We start from the raw sequence: 17952 nt of genomic DNA on the forward strand, positions 1-17952 counted from the left end.
ATGCCCATCTTCCTCTGAAATAGCTTGGTGCTGCCAGGAGCAGACATGTTTCATTGTCATGAAAAGCCCTAACTTATTATAACATCTTAAATGCCATATTCTGTAGTCTTTGAAAGATATGAAGAATGCCTATCTAACTGAAATGTCTTTCCATATATATCTAGAAAATCTAACTAACACGACTACAAGCTTGACTATTATCGATGATTATCCATTAACAACCTATATTTCCTAACTATACATTACATTTTTAAAATGAACTACACAATCACAATACCTTAATCAAGAGCAGAAATACATATACATATAACAAAATTGACCTTAAATTTATATCAACAAACCAAGATTCATACCAATATAAATTAATTATATCTACATCATCTCCCCCTTTAAATGTAAAAGAACACTTATAAACAATATTTAGGAATATGGGCGTAGTTTTTTCTCTCCAAATTGCTTTATACTGTATGGGGGCACTGTTATTTAGGTCTTTCATGGTATATCCTGCTTGCTAGGTTTCTTTTAGTCAGCAGTTGAACAGAATAATTTTTTAAGGGTGTTCACAGAAACCTTTCAGGAGGGCATGGTTTATCATACCATATTGGTCTAAATGCAATCCATAGGGTCTCATCTTCTGTGAAAACAAAAGAAGAACCTCTTTTCCAAAGCACCATATCCTTAGACCCAAATTTGTAAGTCATGATACCTTTAGAACATATAAGCTGGTTAAGCTTAGCAGACCACACAATGAAATGTCTCTCTGTATTTAGCTACTTCACAGTCAAAAAATTGAAAAAAAACACAATAATACATGTAATCCAGACTCTCTGTGAATTTTCTATTTTTACGTGGCTTATTTTTTCTTTACTTCTTTTAATCTATGACTATCTGTACTCTGTCTCTTTAAAGACTTTACCTTTTTTAAACATTAACTTTATTTTATGACTTTTTAATACTCTTTTTTTTCTCCTCCAAGCCTATATATGTCTATCTAGCACTATGACCTATTTAGAGGTCTTTTATGTCTGAATATGTCCTATTGCATTGTCTTTAATTTTCTACTGTCTTAAAGAGCTTTTTAAAATGATAAGCTCTTAAGAATCTAAGCTGCAACAATCCCAGGTCAAATACAGGTAGGGCCTGCTTGCCCTGCCAAGTCCAACATGGCAGAGCTGCTTGCGCCTCTGAGCCCTGGGCACTGTACCGCTAGCATGGTGGAGCTGCTCTGGATGTTGGCTCCACCTCTCTCCAATTTCAAAATGGTGAACGTACCATTTTGGTAGCTCTGGGATCACCAGGTAGGAGCTGCACCTAGCGCTTTAACTAGGAGAATGAGTGTGCAGCACATACAGTCAAATCTGCCATGCAGAGCACTGTGCAGCCTGGAAACATCTCTCTGCATGGCAGCAGAAACCTGCCATGCTCTCCTGCTTGTGCATGCCTGGTAAACCTGATTTTGCTGCCTGCCCAGGCAGAGAGCGCCAAGCCATTGGCATGGTCTCAGAGTAATTCTTCCCCATCCCGATCGGGCACAAAAACATCCGATCCCACAAGAACCATTGAAATGCTTTATAGCCGGAGTTTGCACTGGCGGCACAACCCAGAAAGCTGAGTTTTAAAATGACACGGCTTTTTTTTTTTTCTGCTGTGATTGCTGAATCAGGAAATCTCTCTACAGCATGTCCTAGCAAGCAGCAAAAAGCTGTGTTAAACTCTAGATTTGTGTGTAGAATCCCTTTTTAAGCCCTCTCAGGTTTTTAAGTGGATTTAGTCCATCACGTTGGAGCGCCAAACTGTAGAAATGAGGGGAATAGGCCTTTTGTTCCATCCCACCCAGCTAGCTTGCTCCCGAAGTAACCACACTCATGCCTCCATTTTAGTTAAAACAGGACCTCATCTTCCATGACCAGCACACCATTACCACATCAACAGAGACGGCCTGACTCCTTCATTCCATCTAAACGGTCTGTTCTCAGCTTTGCTCATTATCTGAAATGAGGACTTTCTGCTGGTTATTTTATTCCTGCTGTAAGCAGCATCCCTGCCATCATTATATTGGGTGTCTTCTGTCTCTTGGATTTCCCTCAAATCCCTGTAATCTCTGCACTTCTGCTTACTAAAACCACTGTGTAGCAAGAACCCACTAGGAGTTGAGGCCATGAGGATGTGTACTGCAGCCCTGACCTCTGAGAATTAGTCTCATGAGTAATGAGTGACTATACCCACGGTCACAGTATCCGACATAACCTGGATCCTCCCCCAACACTGTCACAGTCACTGTCTCAGCTGGAGAAACTGTCACTTTAACTTCTTCCCACAGAAGCTGACTCCTGTCCACCCACCAGTCACCAGGCAGGAAGCCTGAAGAAAATCTCTGAAGATCTTGGTAAAGCATTGTTTCAGGGCCAAGGATTTATCACTAAAATTAGCCAATGGACTCTTATTTTAGAGAATATATTCTTAAAGACTATAAACACTAAAAATAGATGGTGTACCTTAATGGTAGAACCCTTGTCTAGTGTGCACAAGGTACTAGTCTGAACCACAGAACTTCACACGCACACGCGCACACACACAAACATATTTCATCACTATCATCATCTTCATCTCAGAAATAGCTAACTGCTCCAGGTGTGTGTCACCTGTGGGTTTACTCTAGAACATTCAGTACTCTCAGGTCTAGAAGATGGTGTTGTCATTACCCCTATGTACAGATGAAGAAACAGATTTAGGAGTTCAATGACTTATTTAGTCAGGGATCCACCTACAGATAACAGAAGAACCAGAACTCAGATCTATCTGGCTGAACTGTGCTGTGTCCCCAGTCCAGCACATGGTCTGCATTCAGCAGGTGGACAGTGCTGGTGTTCACTGGTGTCTCCCTTTATGTCTTCTAGAGTTCAGTTCCCTGTTGCTGGTTACTACCACTGTCCCAACATAGGACTCTCCTTTGTGGTGACAAGGGCAGTGACCATCGAGATTGGATTCTGTGCCTGGAGACAACACCTGGACAAGACTCCCTTGCAGGACAGTCATATGGTGGCTGGGCCTCTGTTTGACATCAAGGCTGAGCAGGGAGCTGTGGCTGCTGTGCACCTCCCTCACTTTGTGGATCTCCAAGGTAACCAAGGGAAGCAGAAGGAGTAGGCTGGAGGCCAGGTAGTGATGGTGCATGTCTTCAATTCCAGCATTCAGAAGGTAGAAACAGGCAGATATCTGTGATTTCAAAGCCAGCCTGGTCTACAAAGTGAGTTCTAGGACAGTCAGGACTGTTACAAGGAGAAACTCTGTCTCAAAAAATTAGTAGGGTAATGGGAATGGGAACTGAGAGGTCATATAGGACAGTGTAGGGTGGTGAGTAATGAGGAAAGGTCTATGAATTCCTTAGCAGGGCAAAGCAGGTTATGAAACTGGAGACTGAGATGATTTGTCATCCCTTCTATGATGTATCTTCTTTGAAACACATGTCTCTCTTCTTTGAAACACATGTCTCTTAACCTTAATTTATTTCTTTATTTATAACACTTTATTTTTGTGTTAACTAATGGAGTCCCTAAGGGGAAAGTGATGGCCTCAATAATAATTATTAGCTGGTACTTAGTATGTGCCCTTTACACAGCATATCTCACAAGAGTCCAGCAGGAAACAGAGAATAAATTGAACAATGTGAAGAGATTGTTAGAAAGGAAAATAACAGGGATCATTTTGTACCCAAAGTCTACCAACACTCCACTACATTGCTACAGACAGGGAGAAAATGATGTCCTCGGATTTCATTTGAGAACTGGAGCCACAGAATAATGGTGTCCTAAGGAAAGAGGGTGGTCTCATAAATTGTCCCAGATTCAGTCATCACCAATGATTTCTTCAGATGATATTATAATAAATACAAGATACCACATGAAAGACCTCATGATGAAAGCCATTACTACAGCTCTCTGGAGACTGAGACAAGAGAATTTGAAATGCAAGAGCAGGTAGACTACACAGCCAGACTCTGCTTGAGAAAGGAAAAAACAACAACAAGGAACCATGTGTTGTACAAGTAGCTACTGAGGTCAGTTACTTCTCTGGCTACAAGAAGCCCAACGTAGACACCAGGAGAATCCAACTCACAGCAGAAGATAGTGTTTGTTCCTGTTATAAGGGTGATGAACAGCCACAACAGGGGAGACCTAACAGTGAAAAAGTCATGAGAAGTAAAACAGAAACTCAGGCTGCTCCAGCCAATAGGAGAACAATGAATAGAAAACAGTTAAGATATTCCCAAGTTAAGATATTCACAGTAAAAGGCAATCCCACAGGAAGAAAAATAAAGGTGAAGAAATCAAGCAAGACCCAATTGAAAAATAACTCAGAAAACAAATAAAAATAATACTGACATGCACACACACAGAAGGGGAGCACTGCTACACGGATGGGGCCTCCCTAATGTGTCCATGGCCAGTCCAGCAGCTCCACACTGAGCTCCTCGTCTTCCAGCAATACGTGCCCCACTCTCCACTCAAGCTTCTTCCCTGCAGACAGCAGTCTTTTCTGTTTCCTACTCACTCTCTCAGATCAGACAGTTTCCCCACTGGATACTGAAAGGAAATGATTCTGTTACAGTGTATGGAAGCCCCAATACATGTGAGAAGGACAATCCCAGGGCCATGTGGTGGCATATACATGTAATGTCAGAATTCCTGAGGTTAAGGCAGGAGATTTATAATTTATATCCACAAATAGGTAGTAAATCCCTGTATCAAAAACCCAAACTGAGAAAATAAATTAAAGAACTTGGTAAATCATTTTCTTGTTAAGTAAACTTCTGGTATTAACAGTGAAAACTCCAGTATCCCACATTTCCCTCAAGCCCTAGGAAGGTACTGGCTAGCATTTTTCCTAGAAAGAAGGGAAGTTGGAGAGGTACAGCATCTCCCCAAATTTTGTCAAAATTGGCAAAACACAAAGCATGGGTGTCAGGATCTGGTACTGAAGTTAAAGATGACTTGGAGAAAGATGGGGTTTCAAGGCCCCACACAGGCACACACAGGACATTGTAGTGCTGTGTGGAGGGCCGGACCACATTCTCCATTGCTTCTAGGAACAAAGGTAGAGATTGACCTCTGTGACCCCAAGGTGTGGCGGTACACGCCTTTAGTCCTGATGCCTGGGCGGCAGAGGCAGATTGACCTCTGTGACCTCAAGGCGTGGTAGTACACGCCTTTGGTCCCAATGCCTGGGAGGCAGAGACAAGCAGATCTCTGTGAGTTCAAGGTGATGTAGCACACGCCTTTAATCCCAGCGCACGTGCTTGGTAACTCTCTACCGCTGCGTCCCTGCCTACTCCCGAGGCATCATCTGGGATAATGGGCAGTGAACCAATCAAAGAGTGACACGTCCAAAGCAGGGTCTGTTTCCTATATAAGGGATGGGTTCCATCTTATCTGGGTCTCCGCCATGTTGGCTGATGCCCGCTCTCCCAAGGGGCATTAAAGCTTTACTGCAGAAGTATCCTATGTGTACCGCGTGGTTCTTGCTGGCGAGACGGTAGCGCGGGACAGTGCTGGTGGCTCCATCTGATATGGCTACCTAGCATCACTGATTAAATTCTAAGCTACACCACTTCCTGGAGCATCAGGGTCATTGTCTCATTCTTTGCTGCTTATTGATTCCAAGCAATCACCAAAAAGAAATACAAATGTTCTTAGCTAAACAAAACACACTGCAATGCTCTTTGTCGTGGTTCAATTTGAAGCAAACTCAGTGCTAAAAGGACAGGCTAAAGGTGAATTTCAGAGTGGTGCCCCAACTAGCAGGGGTCACACCAAGTTTACAAGTGGCATTCAACACCATTATTGTAACCATTGTCAACTTGGCACACAGGCACATCACTTTAAATCTTTACTTTCTGCCTCATGCCTCCAAAGATTTGGTTTTCTCTAAAAATGCAAAGTATAATCCAATTACAAGGGTCCATAGGTAAAATAAAAAGTTCATAAAGACCTCCTCTTATTTGGGATTTAAGACAATGCTTCACTATGAGCTCCAATAAAATAGAAAAGAATTTACATACTCTCAACATAAAATGATACAGAATGGAGATTTCCATTTCAAAACAGAAGAAACTGGGCATATCAAGGACACAAACTCTATCAACATAAACACCAAATCCTGCAGCTTCATATCCAGCTATGGAGCTCATGATGTCATTCACTGGTCTCTGAATGACACAGAGAGCTCCACCTCTCCAATTCTGTCACATGAAGCACACATAACCTCTCCTTAGACCATCTCTCTACTCCTTGCCTAAAACTTTTTTGAGCAGAAATAATATGTGGTTCTGGTTTCTACAATATCCAAGGATTTCCATTCCACCTTCGGCTTCATTTCCAAAGGTACATAGAATGAGCTCTCAGGATCCTTGGAGGTTCTTTGACTCGGGCACATTGGCTGGACTCACCTACTATCTGAAACAGTGCAGCATGACTCAGTAAACCATCAATCTAGCATTTTTCATGCCTAAAAACTATAGGAATAACACTGCTGGCAGCTTGAGACTGCTCTCTGCTGGCAGCTTGAGACGTGGTTACCCCAGACAACAGTTGTAAGATGTGCTGACCATGAGGAAACACTTCCTTAAAGATTTACATTTGTGGACTTGAGTTTTGTGAATGGTGACAGTTATGGATCTGTTTTCATTCTTCTACATGTTGACATCCAGTTATACCAGCACCATTTGTTGAAGATGCTTTCTTTTTTCCATTGTATAATTTTAGCTTCTTTGTCAAAAATCAGGTATTCATAGCTGTGTGGATTAATATTGGGCCATTAGTTCCATTCCATTGCTCAACATCTCAGTTTTTATGCCAATACCAAGCTAATTTCATTACTGTAGTTCTGTAATAGAGCTTGATGTCAGGGATGGTAAAGCCTCTGAAAGTTCCTTTATTGTATAGGATTGTTTTGATTATCCTGGTTTTCTTGTTTTTCCATATGAAGTTAATATTGTTCTTACAAGGTCTGTGAAGAACTATGTTGGTATTTTGACGAGGATTGCATTGAACCTATAGATTGCTTTAGGTAGGATTGCATTTTTACTATGTTGATCCTTCCTATACAAGAGCATGGGAAATCTTTCCGTTTTCTGGTATCTTCTTCAATTTCTTTCTTCAAAGACTTAAAGTTCTTGTCAAATATTTCTTTCACTTCTTTGGTTAGTATTACCCCCAAATATTTTATGTTATATGTGGCGATTGTGAAAGGTGATATTTATCTGATTTCCCTCTCAGCTTCATTATCATTTGTGTATAGGAGGGGTCCTTATTTTTTTTTTTGAGTTTATCTTGTATGATGCCACATCACTGAAGGTATTTATCAAATGTAGGAGTTCTCTGGTAGAGTTTTTGGGTTCATTTATCTACACTATTATATCATCTGCAAATAACGAAAGTTTGACTTCTTTCTTTACAATTTGAATCCCTTTGATCTCCTTTTGTTGTCTTATTGCTATTGCTAAAACTTCAAAAACTATGTTGAAGACATGTGGAGACAGTGGACAGCCTTGTCTTGCTCCTTATTTTAGTAGAATCACTTTGAGTTTCTCTCCATTTAATTTGATGTTGACTTTTGGATTGCTGTATATTACTTTTATTATATTTTGATATGATCCTTGTATCTCTAATCTCTCCAAGACCTTTATCATTGAAGGGGTATTGAATTTTGTCAAATGCTTTCTCACCATCTAATGAAATGATCATATGTTTTTTCTTTCAGTTTATTTATAGTATGGATTACATTGATAGATTTTCATATGTCAAACAAGTCCTGCATCTGTGGGATGAAGCCTACTTGATCATGATGGATGATTTTTTGATGTGTTCTTGGATTCTGTTTGCCAGTATTTTATTGAGAATTTTTGCATCCATGTTCATGAGTGAGATTGGTCTGTAATTCTCTTTCTTGGTTGAGTCTTTTTCTGATTTTGGTATCATGATAACTGCAACCTCATAAAAAGAGTTTGGCAATGTCCCTTCTGTTTCTATTATGTGGAACACTTTGAGGAGTATAGGTATTAGCTTTTCTTGGATGTTATGGTAAAATTCTGCATTAAAACCATCTGGACCTGGGCTATTTTGTTTAGGAGATTTTAGATGACAGCTTCTATTTCCTAGCAGCTTATAGATCTATTTAAATTGCCTACCTGGTCTTGATTTAATTTTGGTATATGGTGTCTATCTAAAAAAATTGTCCATTTCTTTTACATTTTACAATTTTGTGGAGTTCAGGTTTCTGTAGTAAGACCTAATGATTCTCTGAATTTCCTCAGTATCTGTTGTTATGTACCCGTTTTCATTTCTGATTTTGTTAATTTGGATGTTCTCACTGCCTTTGATTAGCTTAGATAAGGGTTTGTCAATCTTGTTGATTTTACTCAAAGAACCAGCTTTTTGTTTCATTGATTCTTTGTATTGTTTTCTATGTTTCTATTTTGTTGATTTCAGCCCTCAATTTGATTATTTTCTATCTTCTACTCCTCCTGGGTGAATCTGCTTCTTTTTGTTCTAGAGCTTTCAGGTGTGCTATTAAGTCAAGAATGTGAGCTTTATCAGTTTTCTTTATGTGGGCACTTAGTGCTATGAACTTTCCCCTAAGCACTGCTTTCATAGTGTCCCATAGGTTTGGATATGTTGTGCCTTCATTTTGTTGAATTCAAGGAGGACTTTAATTTCTTTCTTTATTTCTTCTTTGACCCAGGGATGGTTCAGTAGTTGAATGTTCAATTTCCCTGAGTTTGTAGACTTTCTGGGAGTAGTATTGTTATTGAATTCTATCTTTACTCTGTGGTGATCCAATAAGACACAGTGGATTCCTTCTAAATCTTAGTAGGCTCTTTTTCCAGCCAAGCACAGTTCAGTAGAAACACTAAATCTACTCTTTTGAATCTGTTCTTTCACAGAGAGACGGGTAGACACCACCTTGTTCCGTGTGGCCCACTTTCAAGAACATGGGATGGTCCTAGAAGTGCCAGCCAAAGTGGAGCAGTGCTACACAGTCTTGGAAAACCCAAGCTTCTCCCCAATGGGAGTTCTACTGAGAAAGATCCCTGCTGTCAGGCGGCTCATCCGCATCACTTCCAGTACATTGATCTACTATCAACTCAATCTCAATGAAGTCACCCTTCATCTCTACCTGATACCCAACGACTGCACCATTCAGAAGGTGACACCGAGGACCAGAAATGTGGGGCTATGGTGGATTGACAAAAACAAAAAACAAAAAACAAACAAATAAACAAAAAAAAAACCCTTAGAGAGATTCTCTACTTCGAGTGGAAGTGGGGATTCAGTTTTATAAGAGGATCCCTGATGTTTATGAGAATGCAATCCTCTTGGCCTCCTCACATTTGAGTTTCCTTAACTGTCTTTAACACCCCCTTGTCTCTGCACAGCCTTCTATGGCCTCTTTCCACTCATCAAAAGAATGGAAATTCTACACATCCAACATATAGCAAACTCCATTCTCTCTGTCAGGGACACAGTTCCCATAATGAACATGACAGAGGCCAATAATTAACAATCTGTATGGCGTAATACAAGTCAGAAGGGTTCCCTGGAGGTGACATCACCCATCACACAAAAATGTACTGATCAACCAATATACCTTACTCAGACCAGTTATCTGTTGTAGTACTGAAATCTAGTTAAATTGCTGTCTGCAATGTTCCCTAGGCCATTAATGAAGAAGAAATGAGTTTTCAGTTTGTCCGAATACACAAGCCACCCCCAGCAGACTCTCTTTACATTGGCTCACGGTACATAGTGTCTGCTTCCAAGAACCTGGAAATCATTCCAAAGGTGAGCATCCAGTTGTTTGCTCCTTTACATGATCAGATGCCAGATTTGGGGCAAGTTATAAGGATTTACAGCAAATTGAGTTTGAGGAGAAATGATTTGGGCTTTGGGATGATCAAGAAAACTTCCAAGTTAAGTGCAAAGCAATTTAAGGAATCACGCAGAAGGTCTGGAGAATTGAGGAATTAATTTTAATATTGCACAGTGTAGGCAAAAGCCTAACATGCAGCAAGTCTTGGCTTAAGATGTGTGAGCAGGACTTTCAAGATGAATTCTCACTAAACAACAATATAAGCCCTCCCTTAAGTTGTTTCCTGCCATACTTTTGTCAGCGTGGATGAGAAAATGAATAGTATTATGTGGGTCCCAGCTGGGTCCATTAGCATGCCCCATGTTTTCTGTTGCTACATATCTTCTGTGTCCTCCTCGGCAATGATCCAGCCTTCTGAGTAAAGATGTGCATTCAAAAACTATAGGTTAACTCAATGCAAAAGATACTAAGTGTCTAAGCCAGTGTCTACTATGGTGTGAAAGAATAAGTACAGGGGTGTGGAAAATGCTTGTTCTCTTGAGTAGAGGCTTCTGAAACAGAATCTGTCCTCACCCCCTTCAGGAACTGGAGCTGTGCTACCGGAGCCCTGGGGAATCCCAGCTCTTCTCTGAGATCTATGTTGGCCACATGGATTCGGTGATTAAATTGCAAATCAGAGACAAAAAGAATAGGAATCTCAAATGGGAAGCCTTGCTGAAGCCAGGTAAAATTAGATTAGGTCCAGATAACCCAAAGGTTGAAAAAAAGCAATGAGTGGGGAAAGACATTAATTGTCATTAATTCTTGGTGTCACGAAATAGCCAGATTAGTTATGTGGCTTTTGCTAGATCCAAAACAAACAGATGGTTAGGGTTAGAGTGAGAGCAAGGGTGGAGGGGAGGAGCATGAAAAGGTGAAGAGAAGGAGAACAGAAGAGAAGGAGGGACAGAGGAGGAGGGAGAGTAGAGGAGGAGGAGAAGGAAAAGGCAGAAAGCCCATGCAAGATATTCTATTCCAGGATGTACCTCCAGTGACCCAGTTCCTCCAACTGTGCACTCTCATGGTTTCCAATACCATTCTCAGTGTTCATGCAATTATGAGTGCACTAGTGTGTGTGTTCATTCATCACACCACAGTCCTCATGACAATTGCTGCTGCAGAAACAATCTTTCAACAAATGATCATGGAACACGTTACATCCAAACCACTGCATACCCTAAGCCCCATTTTCTCAGTCCTGTAATGTGTTTTCTACTCCCAATGTCCTTGAAATGACAGATTTTGAGATGCACAAAGCAATCTTGCAACAGTTCGCATTTAAATATGAACAGTGAAAATGAAGGGATTTTTCCATCATGAGATTCCTGGTCTTAAATCCAGATATATTAAGCCCTTTTTGTGCTTTGACAATTTTATACATGTATACAATGCATTCTAGGAATTCCATCCTAAACTCACCTTGTTAGCTCCCTCCTGCTCCTGTCAGCCCCTCTTCTTTTCTTCATCTCTTCTCCATTTTCATAAATTTTTGCTTGTGTCTCATGGATTTTGTGTAGAATCATCTGTGTGTCTGTGAGTTTTGAACTACCCAGTAGAAGCAAGCGAGTTCACCAGTGGGTACAGACAGATTGTATGCATCCTATTCTCCCATAATCTATTATTTGTCAATAGTAAAGCAGTAAGTAGTACTGTCTCTTTGAGCTGCTTCCCCACGTCTAGGGCCCTACTTGTGTGGGTCCAGAGGCAGTAGGTGCAGGTGCTATGAGTTCATGATGGCCATGGTCATGTCATGCTTAGAAGAGAGCACAACCTCTTATCTATATCTTCTCCACATTTTCTCCATGTCTGCACAGCCCTTCCCCATATTTCCCTTCCCTACATTCTTTCCAATTTCTCTTCCACAATGTTCCTAGAGCCTCCAGGGGCAATATAATTATCTACTTATAGGGATGAGTACTCAACCATCCCTTATTCTCAGTATCCTGCACAGCTGTAGGCATCTGCAGTCACCTCCATTGAAAGCAAAGAGAGGCTTTTCTGGTGAAGACTGAAAGTAGCCTTTGTCTGTGGTATAAACATTGATATTTAGATGGAAATTGACACTTTGTCCATTTATGTAGGCAGTACCAGTAGTTTATCTCAAGGGCCTAAGACCTTCAAAGATTACAGTTGTGCCATTATTGCAGCAAAGGGACCATCTTGCCTGGCAGCATGGTTGCCGATGCTTTTTCTTCTTCAACAGCCTATATAGCATCATCTGACATTATAAAACTTAGGATCAAAAGGAAACTTCCAACTCAGTTCCAGTTTGAATTTATGTACCCAAGATGTGTGCTGTCTTCAGCAATGAGGTCTTATCCACCAGTTCTGATTGAGAACAGAGAAGAATGAAAGCACCTGTTTTGTCTAGGGAACACCGAGGACCTCCCTGCCCAGCAGCTCCTATGGAGATATCCCACTTCTGGAACTGACTTTTGTTTGTGAAACTCATTGCTTCTAGGATCTCCCATTTGAATCTTCATAGGGTGTCTTGTATTCTAGCTCTTCTTATGATTTTGTATTGGGTTACAAATAATAGGTTCCATTGTGACTTTTAAATACTGTCTTCATTAGTAACCCACTCCCTTCTCTCCTCCATCCCCCAACCTTCTTGATATTTGAACATTTATACCCACAGTATTCTTTTCTCTCTGCCCTCATTTTACCAATATACTACTGTCCTTTTCTCCCTTAAGGCCCTACCCTTTCTCTAGTTTTCTGTTTTCCTAGGGTACACCAGTTAAAGCCCCAGAACTAATGACTCCAGGATCAAACCTGCATTTGACTGATGTAGTATTTTTCTTTCTGGGTCTGGCTCACCTTCCTCTAGGGTTTTTTCATTGCATATGCTTAACTTTCATAATGCCATTTTCTTCACACCTGAAAAAAAATCCATGCTATATATGTGTCACACTTTCGTTACTGAATTAACTGTTGATGGTCATGTAGGTTGATGCATTCCTAGATAATATTGTGAACAGAGCTTCAGTGAGCACAGTTGTACAAATGTCTCCATAGTAGAATATATATATATATATATATATATATATATATATATATATATATATATATATATATATATGCCTTTGAATATATTACCAGGAGTAGTGTGGCTGGGTTATATAGCAGTTCTATTTCTAGTTCATAAGAATTCTTCAGATTGATTTTCACAGTGACTGCACTATATTACAGTCCCTCAGGCAGTGTATAAGTGTTCCTCTGTCCTAGCATACACTCCAGCATTTGTTATCATCTGTATTCTTGATATTGGACATCCTGAAGGGATGAGATAGGAATAAGAAGTAATTCTAACCTGTATTTCCCTAAGACCTAAGTGTTTCCTAGCCTGGTGTATTTCCTCCTTTAAGAATTCTGTTGTTACTCCTACGGAAAACCTCATAATTGTGCTTTTTGTTTAGATTTTCAGTTGCATAAATATCTCGTATTACTGATCTTCTGTCAGATATTAGCTGGGAAATAGTTTCTCCCATTCTTAACTGCATCTTTACCCAATTAAGTTTCTTTTTATATACAGAACTTGTTTTACCATCTTAATAACCAATTTATAAAGTGTTGGGGACTGGCATCAACAAAAATACCACTCACCAGGGTAAGTACATTGGAATGTAGAAATATTAGTAAAGAATACAAAAAAATAAGACAGAAAAATATAGAATAGTACAGGGATTTCCAGTGAATAGTAAAATTGCCTCAATTTCCAATTGCTTAAAATACCCCTGACCCCAAAAGGAAGGAGAGGAGTAAGATAAGAAAAACTGAATTAACATGATACAAGGAAATGAACAGACCAGTTGAAACTTTCAACTACATCCATATTTAAACATAAATTTTGTTGTTAGAATAAAACAAGTCACACCCTAGACCAAAACATTCTGTAGGCAAACCACTCCCTGGGTGGAATCCATTGCTATTTCCTTAAAGGTATTGGAACCTTAGTCGGATTCTTAGACTTTTGTTCGAGGTAGAAATATATCTATTTTTCTATTCCTGAAATACAAGGTCTGGCTATTAGCCACACCTGTTGACAATAACCTTGAAAGATCAGAACTCTTCACTCTAAATCTAGGTGGGACCTTTGTTTGAGGTAAAAACACAAAAACTAGGCAGGGTGGTGGTGGCACACACCTTTAATCCCAGCACTTGGGAGGCACAGGCAGGCAGAATTCTGTGTTTGAGGCCAGCCTGGTCAACAAGAACTTAGACCTAGGACAGGCTCCAATGCTATAGAGAAACCCTATCTTAAAAAAAAAACCACAAACACAAAAACCTTCAAGGAATAGAGGTAAGTTACAAACTCTGTGACCTTTGGTCAATGTGGAAAGAGGCTCACACTTTTATGCCTCCACAGTCAACTCTCAACTATTGAATTTGCTTCTTATTCACACAATCCTGATTATGCTGCTGTGTTGAAATGTTCTCCCTACATTTTCTCTCCAAGTTTCAGAGTATTTGGTCCCACATTAAGGTCTTTGATCATTTAGAGTTGATTTTTTAGAGGGAGGTAAAGGCATCTAGTTTAGTCCTTCCATTTAGTTCTATCTAGGTTTTCCAGAATCATTTTTCTTAACAGGCTGTCATTTCTCCAAAGGACATTTGGGTTCTTTGTCAAAGGCCATATAGCTATGCTTGTGTGGATTCTATTCTATTTTATTGATCTGCATATCTTTTTGTGTCAATACCATCCTATTTTTATTATTATGGCTATAGTATTATTTTGAAATCAGGTATGATAGGGCTTCCACAAAAATGCTTTTGTTCGGAATTTCCTTGGACAGCCTGTGTCTCTAGCCTTTCAATGTATATTTCAGCATTTATTTCCACACTATTTGTGAAGAATGTCCCTGGCATATTGATTGGGACTGTATTGATTATGTAGTATGCTTTTAGTAGGGTTACTATTTTCACAATATTGATTCTTCCAGACAATATGCTTTGGGGAAACAATGTCTTTGCATCTTCTAAGGTCTTCCCTGATTTCTTCCTTTTATATACATCTTAAAGTTTTTCTATAGAGTGTTTTCAATTCCATGGTTAGGTTTCTGTTCTGAAATTTTATATTTTTATTTATTTATTTGTTGGCTAGTAATTCATTTGTATTTTCAAGCTTACATGAATGAGAGAAAACCAATTAGTGAAATTTCCTTGAGTGAAGTAACAGTACAGTCGTAGTCCAGTGTTCACAGAGCCAAAACTCACAGAACTGTTCAATACCTCTGTGAATGTCCTTCCTTGCCAGCTGTTAAACAGTGGTATTTTCTTCTTCTGAACTGCTGCAAACAGGCTACACATGTGGTCAAAGACTAGGCTTTGCTTAGCCTTGACCTAAATAAGCATGGAGAACCGACCTGCCCCAGCATCAGGTCAGGGTTTGAATCTCACGCAAGCCCCTACTCCTTAGAAAATCTTGGAAAATGACTTAACTCATCAATTCTGACACTCCTCACCTGTAAACTGAAGATCAGAATGAATAACTGGTAGAATGTTTGGAAAGGTTAAATACTGTTCATATACATCTCATAGTGTGATCCTTAGTTTATAAGGCAATGTTACTAATTAATTTTTTAAGCCAACATTTTAGTCATGATTTTGTTAATTTTGTTCTTGGGGACTCATGTGGCAAAATTATACATCTACTGGAAGATTGTACTCATGCCACGCTTGTGTCCTGACTCTTACATTTTGGTTTTAAAATTCATTGTCATTTGATCATTTTCTTCACTATCAGCTCCAGTTTATTTGAAAGTCAGGATGCACCAAGATGTTGTAGCTTACACAGAGCATAAGGAATATCATCCTTCCTTCAAACAAATGGAACCAGGGCTTCCAACAGTACAAACTGGGACCTTGAACTGACTTACCTAAACTATTAGTGTTATGATCTGTCCTGTCCATTTAAGAGACAAGCCCCACTGACTCCCTCCCCCATTCACCACTGAGGCAGGCAGATCTTTCTTCCACTTCCAGCCTGAGCCTTTTTCTTTATGTTTCTCTCCCAAAGAGGTAGCTGCTGCTGCTGTGGCTCCTCTCCTCCTCACCACTCTCTGGTTCTCCGTTCTCCCTCCCTCCCTTCTTCTATGCTCTTCTCCCCTTTCCCTTCCCCCCGTTTCCCTTTCCCCTCCATAACCCACTAAATAAATATTCACTTTCTCTGCTTGGTGTGCCTATCTGTCTCAGTCTCTCACCCACCATGTTGCTCCCTGCCTGGGACCTTTTGATCTCATGGCCCATGGGCCCCTCGGGGAACAGCGTCATTTTATTTTTATCATTACATTGGTGACTGTGACTCGGCCAGGTTCTCCATGTTCCCTCCTGCCCACAGGAGGGCTGGCTGAGGACACATGGAACCCTGGGCTCCAAAACCAGGTTTCTTTACAACAGCTCTGTGTTCGATCTGCCTAAATGCCTAAATGCCTACCTCCACACACACCAGCAGGTTTGGTGGTGAGTTTTCCCCTTCTAGGCTCCAACCACAGCCTTCATGGCTATGGTTGAGCCCTTTGCTGGTTGCTTTCCATAGCTAAAAGTGTGACCAGACAACCCAAGGTTGGTCCTCCTGTGCTAGCACTACATACACTGTGTAGTACATTTGATTTGGGGCCCAGGGTCCCCCCAATTTTTCTTTCTCCTTTTCTTTCCTTTCTTTTGGACCACTCATAAGTGGTTCACTTTCTTTTCTTTTGACCACTGTGAGAGACTGCTTGAAACAGCCTCTAGCCTCTCTGGCTTCCAAGTCACCTGGACCCGAGTCAGTCAGACTTTAATGCTCTTCTACAGGCCCTGCCATCTCACACCCCACCTATATAGAGAGGACACTCTTCTATAGGCCCTGTGGTATTTTTCACGGGTTTTCATGCTTTCAACTATGGTATAAACCCTCAAATTATGATCCGCGTGTTTTCAGCCCGCTCTCCTTTTCCTCAAACGGTCCCTGCCACCACTACCAACAAGATTGGTTGGATCCACGAGGCAGCTGTTTTCAATTCTAGCCTTTGCTCCCTGCTGCAGTCGCTTGCGGCACGGCAGCTCAGCAAGCTGGCGAATCATGCCTCTAGGTAAAACTCCCATGGCTCAAATAAAAAAACGTGGCTTCTCCATACAACATATGACCACTGCCATTTTGACTGAGGTCATGTGACCTTACCACCAACTTAACTGAGAGTCAGGTCAGGTGACCCAAGTTCTGCCTTCTTTACTGGGGTATTTCCTGCCTGGTTCCCTGGTGCTTACTTGGTTACATGTGCATTTTGCACAGTGGCATGCCTTTGATAGGGCCTACCAAAAGCATCCACTTCACCCAATTCCTCTTCACTGTGTGTATGTGTGCATACATGTAACTTAAATACACCTATGTTTACTGTTAAATGTTATAATTGTCTGACCATTATATCTCATACCAGACTAACAAAACAATAAGTTTCATGTTTTAAATTGGTATGTCTCTAACAAAAAAATACTATATAAGTAATTCAACCCTGATTTAAAATATATTAAGCTATTCTCTACTATTGTCAATTCTGCTGTTAGCATTCTGTTGCAAGCGGTCTTTTCTTCTTTCTGTCTTTTTTATGAGTGTAAATCTTACCTGTTATGTTAAAAGCCAGTACATTCAAACTCAGACTCAGCTCTCTAGGCAGATTCTGTGCTGTAGGTATAACTCATCTATGCCTGTTAAACAGCCCTCAACTGCTCAGAGATCAGAGGAATATGGCATTTAAGTGCTTAATTATTTTTTTAAAAAAGATTTTTATTATATAAAAAAGAAACAGGTTGGCTCCTAGCAGCAGCACTCTTATTTCCTCCAAAGAAGACAGAAGACAAATGGGCACAAAACAATGTTAATCCACACATTGTTTCAACTGCCAAACGCTGACCACTGGGGAAAATGCCTTTCATCTAAACTGAAGCTCTCCAGACATGGACAGAATCGCTGGAATCAACAGCCTAGCTGCTTAGGTCAAGGTAGGCTTGTCTTCCTACAGATTTCTTAGCCCACAGGATCTTCTGGAGCCTGGTAGGCTATGCACT

General features: G+C 40.4%; 1 protein-coding gene across 1 annotated transcript in view; it reads left to right on the forward strand.

The window, feature by feature from the left end:
* Positions 1-17952, forward strand: part of LOC125409585 (NACHT, LRR and PYD domains-containing protein 1a-like) — a 67648-nt gene that overhangs the window by 34290 nt on the left and 15406 nt on the right. Inside the window, exons 11-14 of the mRNA XM_087910354.1 lie at positions 2898-3121; positions 8942-9204; positions 9714-9839; positions 10450-10591. Of these exons, the coding sequence (XP_087766480.1) occupies positions 2898-3121; positions 8942-9204; positions 9714-9839; positions 10450-10591 (755 nt within the window). The remainder of the gene's footprint in view (positions 1-2897; positions 3122-8941; positions 9205-9713; positions 9840-10449; positions 10592-17952) is intronic.

The sequence above is a fragment of the Myodes glareolus genome, chromosome 9, assembly GCF_982192425.1.
Source record: "Myodes glareolus chromosome 9, mMyoGla1.1, whole genome shotgun sequence".
Taxonomy (NCBI): domain Eukaryota; kingdom Metazoa; phylum Chordata; class Mammalia; order Rodentia; family Cricetidae; genus Myodes; species Myodes glareolus.